The sequence below is a fragment of the Macadamia integrifolia genome, chromosome 8 (assembly GCF_013358625.1).
Source record: "Macadamia integrifolia cultivar HAES 741 chromosome 8, SCU_Mint_v3, whole genome shotgun sequence".
Lineage (NCBI taxonomy): Eukaryota > Viridiplantae > Streptophyta > Magnoliopsida > Proteales > Proteaceae > Macadamia > Macadamia integrifolia.
Genome location: NC_056564.1, coordinates 9,776,688 through 9,792,327, shown reverse-complemented (window position 1 = coordinate 9,792,327; position 15,640 = coordinate 9,776,688). Strand labels below are relative to the sequence as shown.

Sequence of the window (15,640 nt, the reverse complement as noted above, 5' to 3'; positions counted from 1 at the left end):
GGAAGGAGCAGAATAGAACAAGAAAAAAAAAAAAAAGAAGAGAAGAAGAAGAAGAAGAAGAAGAAGAAGAAGAAGAAGAAGAAGAAGAAGAGGGGAACATACCTGGTTCGATCGACTCCTCCATCGAGCTTTCGCCTTTCTCCTCTAGTTCCGTCTCTAAGAATGAGGACTCCCCTTTTGTCGGTATTAAAACCCCACGATTCTCTTTTGTCTCCATTTTTTTTTCTTTTATTATCTTTTTATTTCCTATAATACCCCTCCCTTCATCCATTATCCCTTTGTCCTATTTTCTTGTCGCTTCCAAGTAAACCCCCCACCCACACGTGACACCCTTTGTGACTTAAGTGCACTTTCACTATTTACAGTTCTTCCATCACTGAAAAAAAAAAGAAGCAAGTGAGATAATTACCATTTTGCAATTTTCTTTGAAGTTTCCTTCTATTTACTATTTACCATCATATTCAAGTGTAATCTTGCCCATCTCCACCATGGTAGCCAATAGTGAAGTTATTCAACAGCTAAACTCCTATAAGTGAGAAAATGATGAAAAAATTGAATCTATTATGATAATGATGGAATCTATGCAAGCTTCTATTGATCGTTTGGTGGCAGCAGATAAAGGAAAGAGTCCCATCCAATCTAGGGATTCTTCCAACACCGTTCCACAGAATCCACCACCACATTATACACCACCGCCACCACCTTCACCACCATATGGAACTGGTAGATATGATACTATAGTAGAAAGAGTAGCAAGATTGGATGTCCTTGATTTTTATGGAGACAACAATCCAGAACGGTACTTTGACTGAATTCATAGCTTAGAGACATTCTTCAGATGGTATGGGCTTACCGAGGCTCGAAAGATCCTGTTTGCAGAGGCCAAACTGAAAGGCACGGCCCGAATCTAGTGGATCAAGCAACAGTAGCAAAATCGAACCCGAGGCATTGGTTTAGTCACTACTTGGGCTGAAATGCATAAAGTCATTCTTGCCTTCTGATTACAAGCAACGCATGCATCTCAGGTTTGCACAGTTGAAACAAGAGAATTTGACCGTGGAAGAATATGTTGCTAGGTTCTATTATTTGGCTACTCGTTTAGATTTTGAGTGGGATGAAAAAGTATTGGTGGCACAATTCCGCAATGGTTTGCACCCTCAACTTAGTGCCGCCCTTGCCTCTAGCCGACTGCCTGCAATGGAAGACTATGTCCAGGTAGCATATCAGGTTGAGGAGAGTCTGAAATGTCCATACAATCGGCGGCCATTTACAGATGCTTTCCCTAGGGGTTCTAATTCTATTAAGCCACAATCATCTCAATAGGAAAAGTCAATCAGTAGACCACATGCTAGTGTTTCATCTATGGCATCTTCACGACCTAGCCGACCGTATTCTCCACCTCGTCGTGATTCAGACATGTCATCTTCACGACCTAATCAACCATACTCCTCACCTCAGCGTGGTTATGACAAGAACTTAGCATTTCCAAAGGAGGCTATTCAATGTTTCTCATGCAAGGGTACAGGCATAGAGCTAACCAATGTCCTAACCGGTTGTTAGCCTACATCGACAAGGACAATTTTATACCCTATGCACCAGCAGAGCAACCGAAAACAGGAACAACAAATCTGGAGGCTGAATGTGATCATGATCCTAATGAGATTAATGATGATGATAGTGATGGTGAGCCTCGACTGTTCTATGTGATATGTCCTCTTTTGACTGCACAGAAGATTCTTGAGGAGGACGATTGGCGCTGTAACAGTATCTTTCAAACCAGGGTGTGATGCAATGACAGTTTGTGTAATATGATGATTGACCTCGGCAGTTGTGCCAATGTTGTTGCTGAAGATGCTGTTCGCAAGTTGGGTCTGAAAACTGAGCCTCATCCGAATCCCTACAAGGTTGGATGGGTTAACAATAATAACTTGAAAATTCATGAAAGGTGTTTGCTCACGTATTCCATTGGTGGAGTGATCAATCAGGTTCAATGTGATGTTCTCCCTCTAAAAGTTTGTCACATTCTACTGGGTCGTCCATGGTTGTTCGACAAGAAAGCCAAGCACTGTGGATATGAGAATACATACACTTTTCAGCATGGTGGCCTCGAGATGAAGTTCCTTCCAGCAAAGGATCTTCCCCCTCTCAAGCTCAAGAAGACAGTTGGTACTTTTTTCATCAAGCGCATCGATTCTGACGGCATTCTTGGACCTCATCCAAACTTGACGGAGTTAAGTTCTTTTCAGAAGGGGAGAGCTGATGTAGATACAATTGCACTTACCTGGTTGGACCAGCAAGACCGATTGTGGAAGCCAAAGGCCAAGAAGAACCGGTCCAGCCCAGGTTTTTGGTCCAACAAGGGCTGGTAGTAGTTAGTTTTACATTATGTCTTTTATTTGTCTTTGAGTAGGATACGTAGGAGGTAGAGAAGTAGGTTTATGTTTGGAGTCTAAGTAGGAGTTTATTTCAGTATTAGAGTCTAAGTAGGAGTAGTCTTTTATTTCCCTTTATATACTTACATAACTCAATGTTTAATTTTTAGATTAGTGAATTTGTGCATGGTGTGTGATCCCCTTTCCCCGTTTGTGCGATTTTCCCTCTTCTCCCTAAGGCTACTCTATCACCCATGTTTTGTGAGCCACATGTAGAGTGAATAGGTGGGTCTAGATGCAGGTCTTGCACATAAAAACGTCACTCTGCTGCACTGCTTGTTGAGCTTACTCAATATTGAAATGATAACAAGTCCATTGGCTCTGGGTCTTCACTGGTGTAGATTTTGGTGTTTAACATGTATGCTATGCTGAAGTGGAAGAAATATAGCTGAATTATTTGTAAAGATACTTTTGTATTATGCTAGGAAGATGCACGACAAAAGCTGTTTACTTGGTAGACTTATGGAAAGATTTAGAGATTGCAAAAATGGATCTGCAGATGATTTTTATGACCTAAAAAAAGATTATAATAGAGTCCCTTGAGAGTAGACCTGGCAAGTACTAGAGAAGAATAATATTTCAGGTAAATATGTGGATGTAATTAAAGATATGTATAATTGTGTGGTGACTAGTGTAAGAATCGTGGGGGGTCAAGGTAGTGAATTTCCAATTTCAATTCGGTTACATCAAGGATCATCTTGAAGCCCTTATTTATTTGCGCTTATCATTGATGGTTCAACAAAAAAATATTCAAGATGAGCTTTCTTGATGTATGCTTTTTGTTGTTTTTTTTTTTGGTGGGTGAGACAAAAGCAGAGATTAACGCCAAGTTAGAGGCATAGAGATCAACTTTGGAATCAAAATGTTTTAAGATAAGTAGACAAAGACCAAGTTACAACCACAAGAAGGATCTCTACATGGTCTTTATTGACTTAGAAAAGCATATGACAGAGTTCCTAGAGATTTAATCCGACATGTCCTAGTAAAGAGAGAGGTGTCGAGTACATATTTTGATATGATTAAGGACGTGTATGAGGGTGTGGTGACTAGTGTGAGATCTGTGGGAGGTCAAGGCAAGGAATTCTAAATAATGATTGGGTTACATCAAGGATCGGCCTTAAGCCTCTATTTGTTTGCGCTTATCATAGATGAGTTAACTAGGAGCATTTTAGATTAGGTACCCTGGTGTATGCTCTTTCGCCAGTGACATTGTTTTAGTGGATGAGACTAAAGCAAGGATTAACGCTAAATTAGAGCTATGAAGATCAACTATAGAAACAATAGGTTTTAAGATTAGTAGATTGAAGACGGAGTATATGATGTGTAACTGTAGCAACTCTATGATGAATAATGAAATGGCAAGAATAAAAGAGAGAGAGATCTCATAAAGTGACTATTTAGATACTTGGGGTCAATCATAAATAAAGAAGGTGACATAGAGGATGATGTTTTACAGAGAATCAAAGTGGGATGGATGAAGTGGAGAGGTGCATTCGGAGTGTTGTGTGACTGGTGTATCCTTTTAAAGCTTAAGGAAAAATTCTATAGGATTGTGGTGTGACCAGCTATGATGTATGGAGTAGAATGTCGGGCAGTTAAGAAATGTCATATAGAGAAGCTGTGTAGCTGAGATGAGGTTTTTAAGATGGACGTGAGGCAAAACTGGGAGGATAAAATATGAAATGAGCATATTAGAGCTGATTTGGGAGTTGCCCAAATCAATGACGAGATCCACGAAAGTCTTTTGAGGTGGTTTGGCCATGTTCAAAGGAGGCCTGAGGACGCCCTAGTAACTCAGTAAGGAGGAGTGATCTGATCTAAATGGAAGGAGCTAAAAGAACTATGGGCAGACCTAAAATGACCATAAGAGAAGTGGTGAGGAATGACATGCATAGTCTTGGTCTTGACCCAAGTATGACATTCGATAGAGCCTATTGGAGGGCAAGGATCCAAGAAGCCGACGCCATTTAGTTGAGATTCGCCTGACTTGTTGGGTTGTACCTCGTTCTATTTACTTTCATTTTTCTTACTCTCATTTTTCTACTTTCATATTCCTTAGTTTTCCCTTTTACGATGACTCTTTTTCCTAATATATTTTGTGTGGATCCATGTAGCCGACCCCGTTTAGTTGGGATAAGGCTAAGTTTGTTGTTGTAGAATAAAGATGGAGCATATGATTATTTTTAGTAGAGGGGGAATCCACAAAATGATTATTTTTAGTATTTGGAATAAAAAATAATGAAGGTGATATAAAGGATGCTGTTTCACAGAGATTTATTATAGGATTGATGAACTGGAGAGGTGTGTCTGGAGTGTTGTGTGATCGATATATTCCTTAAAAACTTTAAGGAAAATTTTATAGGATAGTCATATGATCAGCTATGACGTATGGTGCAGAATGTTGGGCAGTTAAGAAGCATCATATAGATAATTCAGTGTAGCTGAGACAAGGATATTGGGATGGAGATGTGGCAAAATTAGGAAGGATAAAATAAGGAATGATCATATTAGAGCTGATTTGGCAGTTTTCCCGATATGTGATAAACTACGAGAATGTCGTTTGAAGTGGCATGGTCATATTCAACAGAGGTATTTGGGTGCTCCAATATGGAGGAGTGATTCGATTTAGATTGAAGGAGCTAAAAAAAGCAAGGCGTAGAGCTAAAATGACTAAGAGAAATGATGAGTAAAGACATGCATAGCTTGGGCATTGTATCAAGACCTCGAACAGAGCTGATTGGAGTGTAAGGATCCATGTAGACTACTCTGGTGATGCATGCCATAGAGGATTGGCATTTCTTATATGATGCCAAGATTTAGCCTTCGTAATATCGTTGTTGGGAGTTTAGTCCCACACTGGCCACTAATTAGCTACAACCCCCCTTATACATCTGGGAGTCCCTCCACCTACTAGTTCGAACTATTGGGATGGAAACAAACTTTACAATCGTTATGTAGGTCACTCAATTACTGAAAGGAGTTGACTTTATGGTGTCAACCTTGGTGACAAAACAACGTCTAGAAACTTTAGCATGCAGAAAGCTTCTATCTGAGTTGGGTTTCTTACTTCACAACCCTCCTCTACCTGGTCCCACCATTTTTGTGAACTGTCTTCCTGGCAACTAGTTTGTTATCAGATTTTGATTAGGCAAAAAAGGTTCTATTCCCTAAAGCTTGAGGTCTGGTGTCCTGTCCATTTGTGGGGTTCTATGCCACTTGGAGGCCAATCTGGGAAGTGCAGATCTTCCATCTAATTGGAAATCTTTAGTGTGGACCATGCAATATATGCCCCATACTCAACTGTGTTGGACTTTTCAGCTGTAAAAGGATATTAAAGGACTCTTTTTCTGCATGGGGGGAACATGTGTACTCTCTTCCTTGCAACCTAGGTTTCTTTATATCAAGACATATGTCTAAGAGGGATAGTTTCCTGTTCTTTCTTATTCTGAGTTCAAGAAACAGTGTTTCTTTTGTTTGGTTTTGTTTTTTATTATTTTATTTTGGGACGAATTATCTTGGTTTATATGAAGTTTTGGAGTAAAAGAGCTAAACTTTATGTTTGTATCAAAATAATGGTTTTTATTTTTATTTTTATTGTGCTGCAGTTCTTGTTTGTCCTATCTTATTAAGTACCACTGCATCTCCAATTTGACACCTGAATATGCTTTTATGTTAAATACATTTTGATGAGATATATAGCATGAATAAATTTTTTTGAACTGTGCTTGCAAATTGTGAGAGGGATTTTTCTTTTTGATCACTCTGAGTTAGTTTTGCTGAAGGCCCACTTTCTTTATGATGCCTCAGAAAGAGGCCATACGAAAATAAAATTTCTCAGGAAGCCCATAGACATTAGGTTCCATTGGCATGAGCATAATGAGCTACGGGGGCTTTTGTGTTGTTTTGGGTCTTTTGGGCTCCTGTTTGTTTTGAGCATGTATGGTGGGGAATATGTTTTTAAGGGGAAAATACACAAAACATCATTCAAAATGAGTTAGACCTCCCTTCTCCAACTTTAATCCTGATATGATGCTTGAAGGATTCATTAGAGGACATAATACTCTTCCCTATGCTGCATCTGTAAGTACTGCGAACCTTATGGGTATCCCGCTCATTAGCCATTCCATATCTGTTACTTATTAGATTTCTCCATAGGCTGCTAGGTTCATCACTGATCCTTCAAATCCTCTTGGAAATAGCTTCATTCAAGGATCTAAAGTGATGTGGATTCGGATTCCAAAGACTGAAATCGAATTGCTTAGGGTCCACTAATGAACCAAACATTTCAATTTAGGCAAACCAGGGGCAATAATGTAATTTCTGGTAAAATTTAGGAGCTTTATAGAGTAAAATAATGGGCTGAGGACTTAACAGGAATTAAACCCAAAGAAAGAGCAATTTTGGAAATATAATTAGTAAAGTGGGTTAAACTGAAATAAAAAAATCCATAATAATGGTCTCTTTGGGCAATATCAGAAAGTAAGGTTAAAAAGTGTAAATAAAGGAGACATCATCTTCAACCTTAGGTAGCGTTACAGAACAAGACGTTAGAAACGAAACCTCTTGCTGGCTTCGATCAGCAGAGCTCTCTCAACTGTAATCCAATCAAACCGAAACATTGGGAGAGAGATTGGAAGTCAGATTGCTCTTGATTACAACTGATATCAGTTCAGAAGGAGATGCTACAGCTTCGGGGAGGATCCTGCGACCCTGGCGGAGGACTCAAATCTGAGTTCTGGTTTTCAGATGTTCTGTCCGCTGACTCGCAAAAGCTTGGAATGGAAGCTAGGGTTTAAATCGCCCTAAGGGGGAGCACTTATGCCCCAAATTTCAGGCCGATAGCTGCAGAATCGAAAGAGTTCGTACTCCTTCACTGGCTGCCAGTACCGCCTGGACTGAGCCAGAAAAGAACAAGCAAACCAGAAAAAAGAAGAAGAATAACAGAAGGAAAAGAAAACAGAGGAAAAGAAAAAAAAGAAGATGAAATAAAGAAGGAGAGAAGGAGATCAGGAAGGAAACAAAAGATGGGTGTCACGGCAGTCATGTTTCTCACCCAAAATTCTCAACCAAGGTTAATTCTTCAAAAACTAAAACTGCAATTTTAGATTGTATTACATGACTACTTAAAGAAAAACTGAAAGCATCACAATGGTAACTAATTAAAAATGGAAACTAGCCTAGATAGAAACTGAAATAAAATCCAAGCTAAATAAAATACCACAAACTAATTTCTAAACCTAAAAAGGAAAGTAAATTAGAAAAATCCCAAATCAAAGAGATCCCTTCCATCGCCCAACTGCATCATAAAGCTTCTAATACACAGTCCTTTTTTGTTGGATAGGTAGATTTCTTTCCTATCAAACAGGCGTAGTTTATGATTTCCTTTCCAATTATCCCAATGACAGTTAAATAGGAGTCACTCTATTTTCTTTCCATTGAAACTGAAACATTGAGTAGGGAGTGAAAATGCATGGAAATACTTGTTAGATGTGCTTTAATCGATGTGATCTTGCCTCCTCTTGACAACTAGGAGCCCTTCCAAGCTGCCAAATTCTCCTCCATTGTTTTAATTGCTGGATCCCATACGCCTGTCTGCTTAAAAGAGGCTCTAAAATCGTTCCCTGGTAACAGCAGGGAGAATGCTGACGATGCATACCAAACTAGTTGCTAAATCTGCTGGATTCTGGGATTGTGCGATTTGAAAATCCTGCTTGTATATCTGCATTTTCCATTTTTCTGTCCTTGAATCAATGATTCTACATGACTTCATCTTCCTTCCTTGTAGTCATCTTGTGTGAGGCGACCTAAATTTATTTTGTGCACTGGAGGGAATCCATCTGGTTACATCCCAACTCATTCAAGTCCAAATACAACTTCAAGGTAACTATCTTATTTTTTGAACTCATTATATTGTAAGAGAAAGGTGTAATTTGCTATCATCTTGTCCTTCAACAGTCTGCTTTCTGGAAGTATGTGGAGAAACATATCTTCATGGATACCGCAAAGGCAAACATCTACTCAGGTAATGAGTTGATCACCACTGCTTTTTTTTGGGGGGGGGGGGTTAATTTTAAGTTCAAGAAACTTGTAGTCATTTATTCCTAATGTGTTCATGATTCTATGGATACTGGCATTGACACAAGAAGAATATGACTTTTTGTTTCCTAAAGTCCAGTATGGATGGGAGGATCCCATTTAATTTGTTGACTTAAAGTTAAATCTGTATTTTAGTTGTAGGCTTGTAGCTAATTATATTGTTTTGAAAGTTTTATTTATTACCACATTTAATGAAATGTCATATATTTCTATTAACCTTATTTGCATAATTTTTTCTTAATTATACTTTGGAGAAGGTAAGTTAAGGTGACCTTGTGCAGAGTTGCAGTTTTATGCTGGCCAAAACCGAGATATTTCGGATTTTGGTCTTAATCTGCTACATTTTGGCTACATGTTTTAGTTGCAACCATTTCAGTGTCCAAATGGCTATAATTGGCCTGAAACTTCAGGGAAACCCTAATTTAGCATCTTTTGACTCTACTCTAGATTGTGAAAAAACACACCTTGAATGGTAGTTTGGTTTCAGACCCTAGGGCATTAGTGTATGTTGTACCCAAGATGGTAGTTTGAGGAAATAGGGTATTTACCTCCAACTTGGAATCTTGCTCAACTCTGGGAAATTATCAATGTAGATGCATTGTAGTAGTCTCTTACACTTTGTTCCACCAAGAAATGTAGATGATTTGGCCAAAAATACCAAATTTGTTTTTTTTTTCCCTCACTTACTGTTGAAAACCATGTAATGTGTGACTGATATAGTGCTTTTATAAGTATGTTTTGTAACGTTTCGACAGAAATGATGTTGAAACCGAAACTAGACCAAAATTTTGGCCAAAATGCCAAAATTTTGATAAAAACTTTGCATACCTTTTGAGTCGACCTGCATTTCATTTCGACCCATGTTGGAACCGAAATAAGTTGTGAGATTTTGGCCGTTTAAACCAAGATCTTGAACCTTGCTTGCAGTAACTTGTATCAATAGTGTGTCAATATAGGCAATAGGCACCATAAGGTTTTTTGAAATTTTGAAATATCTGGTATCATATGATTTATATCTAACAAAAGTTACTATTGTACATGGGTCTTGAACTCCACACCTGCTATAAAAATTGCATTTGCTTATATAGAAATAGCAGCAGCTGCCTAGATGAGTACCCGTGTCGTACATGAGTGGCTAATTGAACACCTTTTATGAAAATTATGTAAGCTTTTGTAGATATAGTTGTGTTGGTGGCTTGGTGCATAAAATTTTTTTAGAGTAGAAATGTTGTCACATAGGCATGGCCTGCAGTTATTTGTCCAAATCATGGTTGCAACTTGGGTTGCTATCAGCCCAAATCCAGTGGACCCAAATGTCACCCTATATGAGTTGAAGTTTAGTTAGGCTGGGATTTTCCTTTTTGGTGGCTCACTGCCTTATTTTTGCAAGTATCCTGGTGGATTAATTGCTGATTTAATTTAAGGGGAAATCTTTAAAAGGTTTTTCTTGCCTTTGTAATGTCTGTACTAAGTTTCAGGTCCCTGTACTATCCAGAGCTAACTCATATTAGTCTTAGTTCTGATGGATACAGGGTGCAAGAGTGCAGATGTTTTCAATGGCAATATTTCAGTGTTGGCTCATGCTGGAATCAATCTGTGGATGTTTTTCTCCCACATATATGGATCTGAGACCGTCCTTTAGTCGACTTCTATCTGTGAGAGTTTTTTGTTCTTGAAAATGTGAATCTTCAGTCCTTTGTGCTATCAGCAATGTTCCAACCGAAATTTGAGAACAAAATTCAGTTTTGACGGTGTCGAGGTACTTTTGATTCGACTTGTTACTGCATCACTCACACTGCCAAGCTTGCCTCTCGGGTAAGGGTGCATGAGTTGCTAAGCATTACAAAGGTCGAAACAAAACCAAGTGTGATACCTGCGTCTTACCAAGTTTCAGTTGACCATGTTTTGGGTTTTGGTATCGTTTCGGCCAAAACTATACAATCCCTTTGTATAAAATGCATGGTTTCTAAAGAACTTAGTCGAAATTTCGATCCATTTTGTTGGTTTTGACTTTTGACAATTTCAACTCCAAAAAGGGAAACTTTCTAGAGAACCACAGTTTTTGTATTTTTTGCCAGTCCACTCTTATATTGTTGGTTGTGTTGGGCATGGTGGCTATGGGCAATATAGCTCTTCTTCATCATTAGCTTCTGAGTTGTGGGTCAGTCACGTCGTGGGTCGTCATATATGGACAAAATCTTCTCATACCCAGCTCCCCAAGCCCAACCTACATGCCGATAACGGCCCCACATCCACCATCCAATTATGGTGGCTCTTGATTGAGTTCTTCACAGTTCAGAGATCTATATCCTAGGTTAGGGTACCTTCAATTTGTTGACAATGCCATTTATCGGGCTGTTGCGGAGGACTCAAGGTTCAAGGTATCGGGTTTCGACCCTTGGGGAGACCGAAATTTTGGTTGAAACTTGGAAATTTTTGAGGAAACTAGGGAATTTTTCCCGGTTTGGTGGAAACTTAGGTTTTGACCCCCAAACAATGTTTTTTTTCCTAATTTTTTTTGTGTACATCCTATTTTAGACATTTCTAACACATTCACATCATTAGTTTCATAAAAAAAACACATAAAGTCATACTAGTGTGGTGAACCAAAGGTTCGGTAGTTATTACGTTGAGTTGTTGACTGAAATATGTTATAGGTAAGTGCATTTTCAAAAAAACAGAAAAAAAAGCATTAACATGCAAAAAAATTCGGCCACCGTGAATGCGTAGATCGGGCTCTCCTAAGTAACATGTAAAAAATTTACATAATTCTACTCTATTTACAAGTATATTCTATAAAAAAAATGATCTTTTGGGAAGTTGGGACTTACCTTTTTGGTCTAAGCTGTCTTACTTATATAGATGAAGCAAGAACCAGCCTTGGATTCAACTTTGTTAGGCAAAAAATGGAAATCTCCACTGTTTCCCCAAGTTTCCCATTCCTAGGAGAAAAAACTAGGAAAAGAGGGTCGAATTCTGCTAAAGAATGCTTGGGTTTCTATTCAAACTAACTTATATATGACCTGGTTCAAGTCGAACCAGTTGGTTTGGTCGAAATTTCCCATGTTTCGGTCGAAACATGGTCGAAACCTGTGACTTTGCAAAGTCACAGGACATATCGTTTTGACCCTTGGGGATACGGTCGAAACCTGCAAAGGTTTCAACCGAGTTCTTGAACCATGGGAGGACTTCGAGCATTTCTTTTGGCATACTATGACATGGTCAGCATTTGTGATATGGTCGGAGGATAACTTGCTTCGGCAACTACAACAATCTACTAGGGGTTTTGATCATGCTTGGAACTTGATGAACTACTAGGAATCTAGGATGGGTAGAGGGGTCCAATGTAACTTCCTTCACTCTTCAAAAAGTTTGTAATGAACCATGTATTACATTTGATAGTTATGAAATGGTTTCTAATTTTATGTTTATTTATTCTTAATGCATATTTTAGTTGTTTTAATTGAATTATGTGTGTTCTAGTACTAAATTTTGTGTAGAATAGGTTATATAAGAGAAAGTATACAATAATGTACCACGTAAACTACTAACCTAGGGTCCCAAGCCAAACTACCATTTTGGGTGCTTTTGTTTTTTTTTTTTTTTTTGTTTTTTTTTACAATCTAAGGGTTCCACTCTATTTAAATAGGGTTTCCAGAAGTTTTGGGACCTAATCTGGCCATTTGGATCTCGAAACCAGCAGTCAAGACCTGCAGCCAAAACCTACCAGTTTTTGACCGAAACTCGAAATATTTCAATCTGGTTCAAAACTGAAACTTTGATCCTTGGCTATCAGCCTATCAATGGCATTGCAAGTCCCATTTGTTTCCAGCGATGGAGAGCTGATTTACATTCACAACATTCTTAAGCAATTTCAACATGTAGATTTTCTGATTTGAATAGAACTAGAGATATTTGCAAGTTGTATCTATCATCATCTTATGATAAAAGCACAATTAGAGTGACTTAGGGCTCGTACTTTCTTAAATTTTATAATTTCCCTACTATCTTTTAGTTAACCTAAACCTTCGTAACTTAAATGTGGACTCTATTCTCTATTCCCAACAAGTAGGAAAATGGTGAAGGAAATATCACTGCATTGAATAAGGCCTTAAAAGGTAGTTTTGGTGGTTTTAGCGTGAATTATATAGTTATTAGAGTAAGAATTTAATATAACTGCAGCCGAATATTGTTCCATAAACGAATGGAAAACCCATAGGTTAGAGGTAGTGGCCACAGAAGTCCTTGTGAAAGGATCATACCAAATAATTCCATTTACAATACGGCAACTAACGTAGAGGCCAAGAAAGATCAGAACTTCGGTAGGTAAGCTGAGGTTGTCTGCTTATGTTGTGTTCAGAAAATCTGAGGTGTACTGTGGGCTTATATCTGCAAAAAGTCCAGATAGTGATCTATTTTTTGAAATAATAAGAAGTTTGGCTTCATATGTTTTGTAATGGGTTTTCCTGTGTTTGGGTGGTTTTCTTAGTTGTTTTGGCCTCTCTTTATATGGCTCTGCTGTGCTGGCTTTGGAAATGTTTAGTGCACCTTTATGCCATTCAATAATATACTGACATTCAAGAAAAAATATTTCTTGTCGTATGCTGTTCTACTTGTTTCTACCTATCTACAAACCATTGCTGAATGCCGATCTGTGGTTTTCATGATCAATGTAGCCTCAAATGTTTGGTCAAAACTAAGATATGTTCACAGATGATTATAATTTCTGCTTAATCTGATATGGGTGATATGACACTTGCAGGTAGAACAGGACCAGAGATTTCCCGGGACAGGTAGGACACTTGGTTCAAGCAGAAATCAAGCAGTCTCAACCATGAATTCTGATTCAAGCTTACAAGCTAGGCTTTTAGACAACAGCAGCTTAGATCACCCATCAGATGTGGCAGAATCTGGTTTAGGACAGAGGATCTCTGATGGCAGGTAGTTGAATGCTCTGTTAAAAAGTTCTTTTGGACATGCTTATAAGTTATAGCTGATGTTGCTCTAAAGGATTCCCATTGTTGAAAAGCTTTGACCATTGCTTTGTCATCCTAAGAGGCTTGTTATCTTCTTTCAATGCATAAGGATTACTCTTGAAATTTATTCCAAGTACTCATAACTATCGATCTAGCACTCGAAAATTCCACCTTGTTTTTCGTGAATTGATGCTTGCATGGGTCTGAGATACCAAAATAAGTCCTCATGTAAGCCAGCCAATTTAATAAGATAAGAGTAAAGAGTGAGAATCAGACTCCAAGAGAAAGCAAATCCTTTTTGAAAACCAGTGTTGAATCTGAAGTTTGGTCGAAAACAGTGACATCAATAAATGAATTATATAATGGTGCTTGTTTGAAGGAAAATCAAAGCAGGTCTGTATTTTTAGTGACAGGAATAAAGAAATCAGAAGGATGACAGAGATAGCTTGTAGACGTGACACTTGCAAGGAGAGAGAGTAAAACAGATCAAACAGATGCGGAAAAGAATCTAAGATTGAATCTGTGAGAAATCTTTTTCTTTAAAAAATTTCATATCTTCTTTTCTTTTCTTAACATTCTTTTTCCAAGGGGAGAGATAACAATCCTCACATTGGCTGGTATACAGTTCATAGCACCCCATCAATCAGGGGGAAAAAAAAAGGGAAAAAAGAAAAGAGGAAGCTGTATATCATTTCCCGATAATGACCCACAGAAGGTTGGGGTTACACAGTCCTATAAATGGATCTAAATGTTGAAGTCAACTAGTTTACTACTCTTAAACAACTTGTCAACTGACTGTCCTTTTAGAGAAACTAAATAATATAAATAGGACTTTAGCCTAATTGACCCTATCTAAATAGCCTTTCATCAAAATAAAATACCATCCAGCTTACTACATTAGTTTATCTCCTGCTGGTCCCTGTTACAGCAAGTGAAAGACAAAAGAGTACTCACAGCCAACGCGTTATAACAATCATCCTATGTAGATACCCAACATAATGCAGTGATTCCCCTTAATAGAACTGGATCTGATAGCTGTCATTTTTTAATGTAGATTATATGGCATCAGAAGTGAGAACTTGATTTGGTTTAGCTCTACAAAATTGACAGTCATTTCTGTTTACACCAATCTTTTCATTTCTCTAGCATTCTATGTTTTACTTACAAAATTTTAAAAAGCTCGAGCTGTCAAGTAAGGTCTACGACAATGTATATCACACACATCAAACCCCCCCATGCGCGCGCGCACGTGACACCATCACGTGGCGGTGCAATCACGTGGCACCAGGGGGCACAAAGTGTAGGGACACCAACAACACATAATACAAACCCTCGAACTTGCCAGGAATTGAACACCCGACCTTCTGGCTCCGATACCATGTTATGACCACTTATCCTAAAACCTCAATGATGGAGAACCCTTAGGGAAGAAAGGGGAAATCAGAGTAGAGAGGGGGAAAGAGGAGAATCACACACTTTACTAGTGCACAAACTCAACATCTTCATTCAATAATCAAATCACTCTCTAAATCTTCAATCGATTACAGCCAATATATAGGAAAATAGGAACATGAAATTAGAAACTTAACTGAAATGGAAACTAGCCTAAACTAGGAAACAACTATAAAAAGGAAACCAAAGCAAGGAAATAAATTCTACTCCTACGTTCAAGTCTGAAAAATAAAAGTCTGAAATAAAATACTAAGTAAACTACTAATTTTAATTCCAACCCTTGTTGGACCAAAACCCTGGGCTGGACCGGTTCTTCTTGGATCTTGGCTTCCAAAGCCGGTCATGCTGGTCCAACCAGGTAAGGGCAGCCGTATCTACATCAACTCTCCTCCTCTGAAAAGAACTTGACTCTGTCGAGTTAGGGAAAGGACCGAGGAGACCATCTGAAGGAATACGCTGAATGAGAAATGATCCCACCATCTTCTTGAGCTTAATTTTGGGGAGATCTTTGGCAGGATGAAACTTCATAATCTTGTTGGCATGCTTGAAGGCATAGGTATTGGCATAGCCACAATGCTGTACTTTCTTATCAAACAATCAAGGTCGACCAAGAAGGATATGGCACATCTTCAGAGGGAGGACATCACATTGGACTGTATCCTTAAATCCACCAATAGAATATGT

General features: G+C 38.4%; 1 protein-coding gene across 3 annotated transcripts in view; it reads left to right on the top strand.

Moving 5' to 3' along the window:
* The window catches only part of LOC122086551 (rhomboid-like protein 15), a 29,321-nt gene that overhangs the window by 6,768 nt on the left and 6,913 nt on the right, over positions 1 to 15,640 (top strand). For all 3 annotated transcript variants that reach the window (XM_042655463.1, XM_042655462.1, XM_042655464.1), the window contains exons 7-9: positions 8,218 to 8,312; positions 8,388 to 8,454; positions 13,291 to 13,469. In XM_042655463.1, the coding sequence (XP_042511397.1) occupies positions 8,218 to 8,312; positions 8,388 to 8,454; positions 13,291 to 13,469 (341 nt within the window). The remainder of the gene's footprint in view (positions 1 to 8,217; positions 8,313 to 8,387; positions 8,455 to 13,290; positions 13,470 to 15,640) is intronic.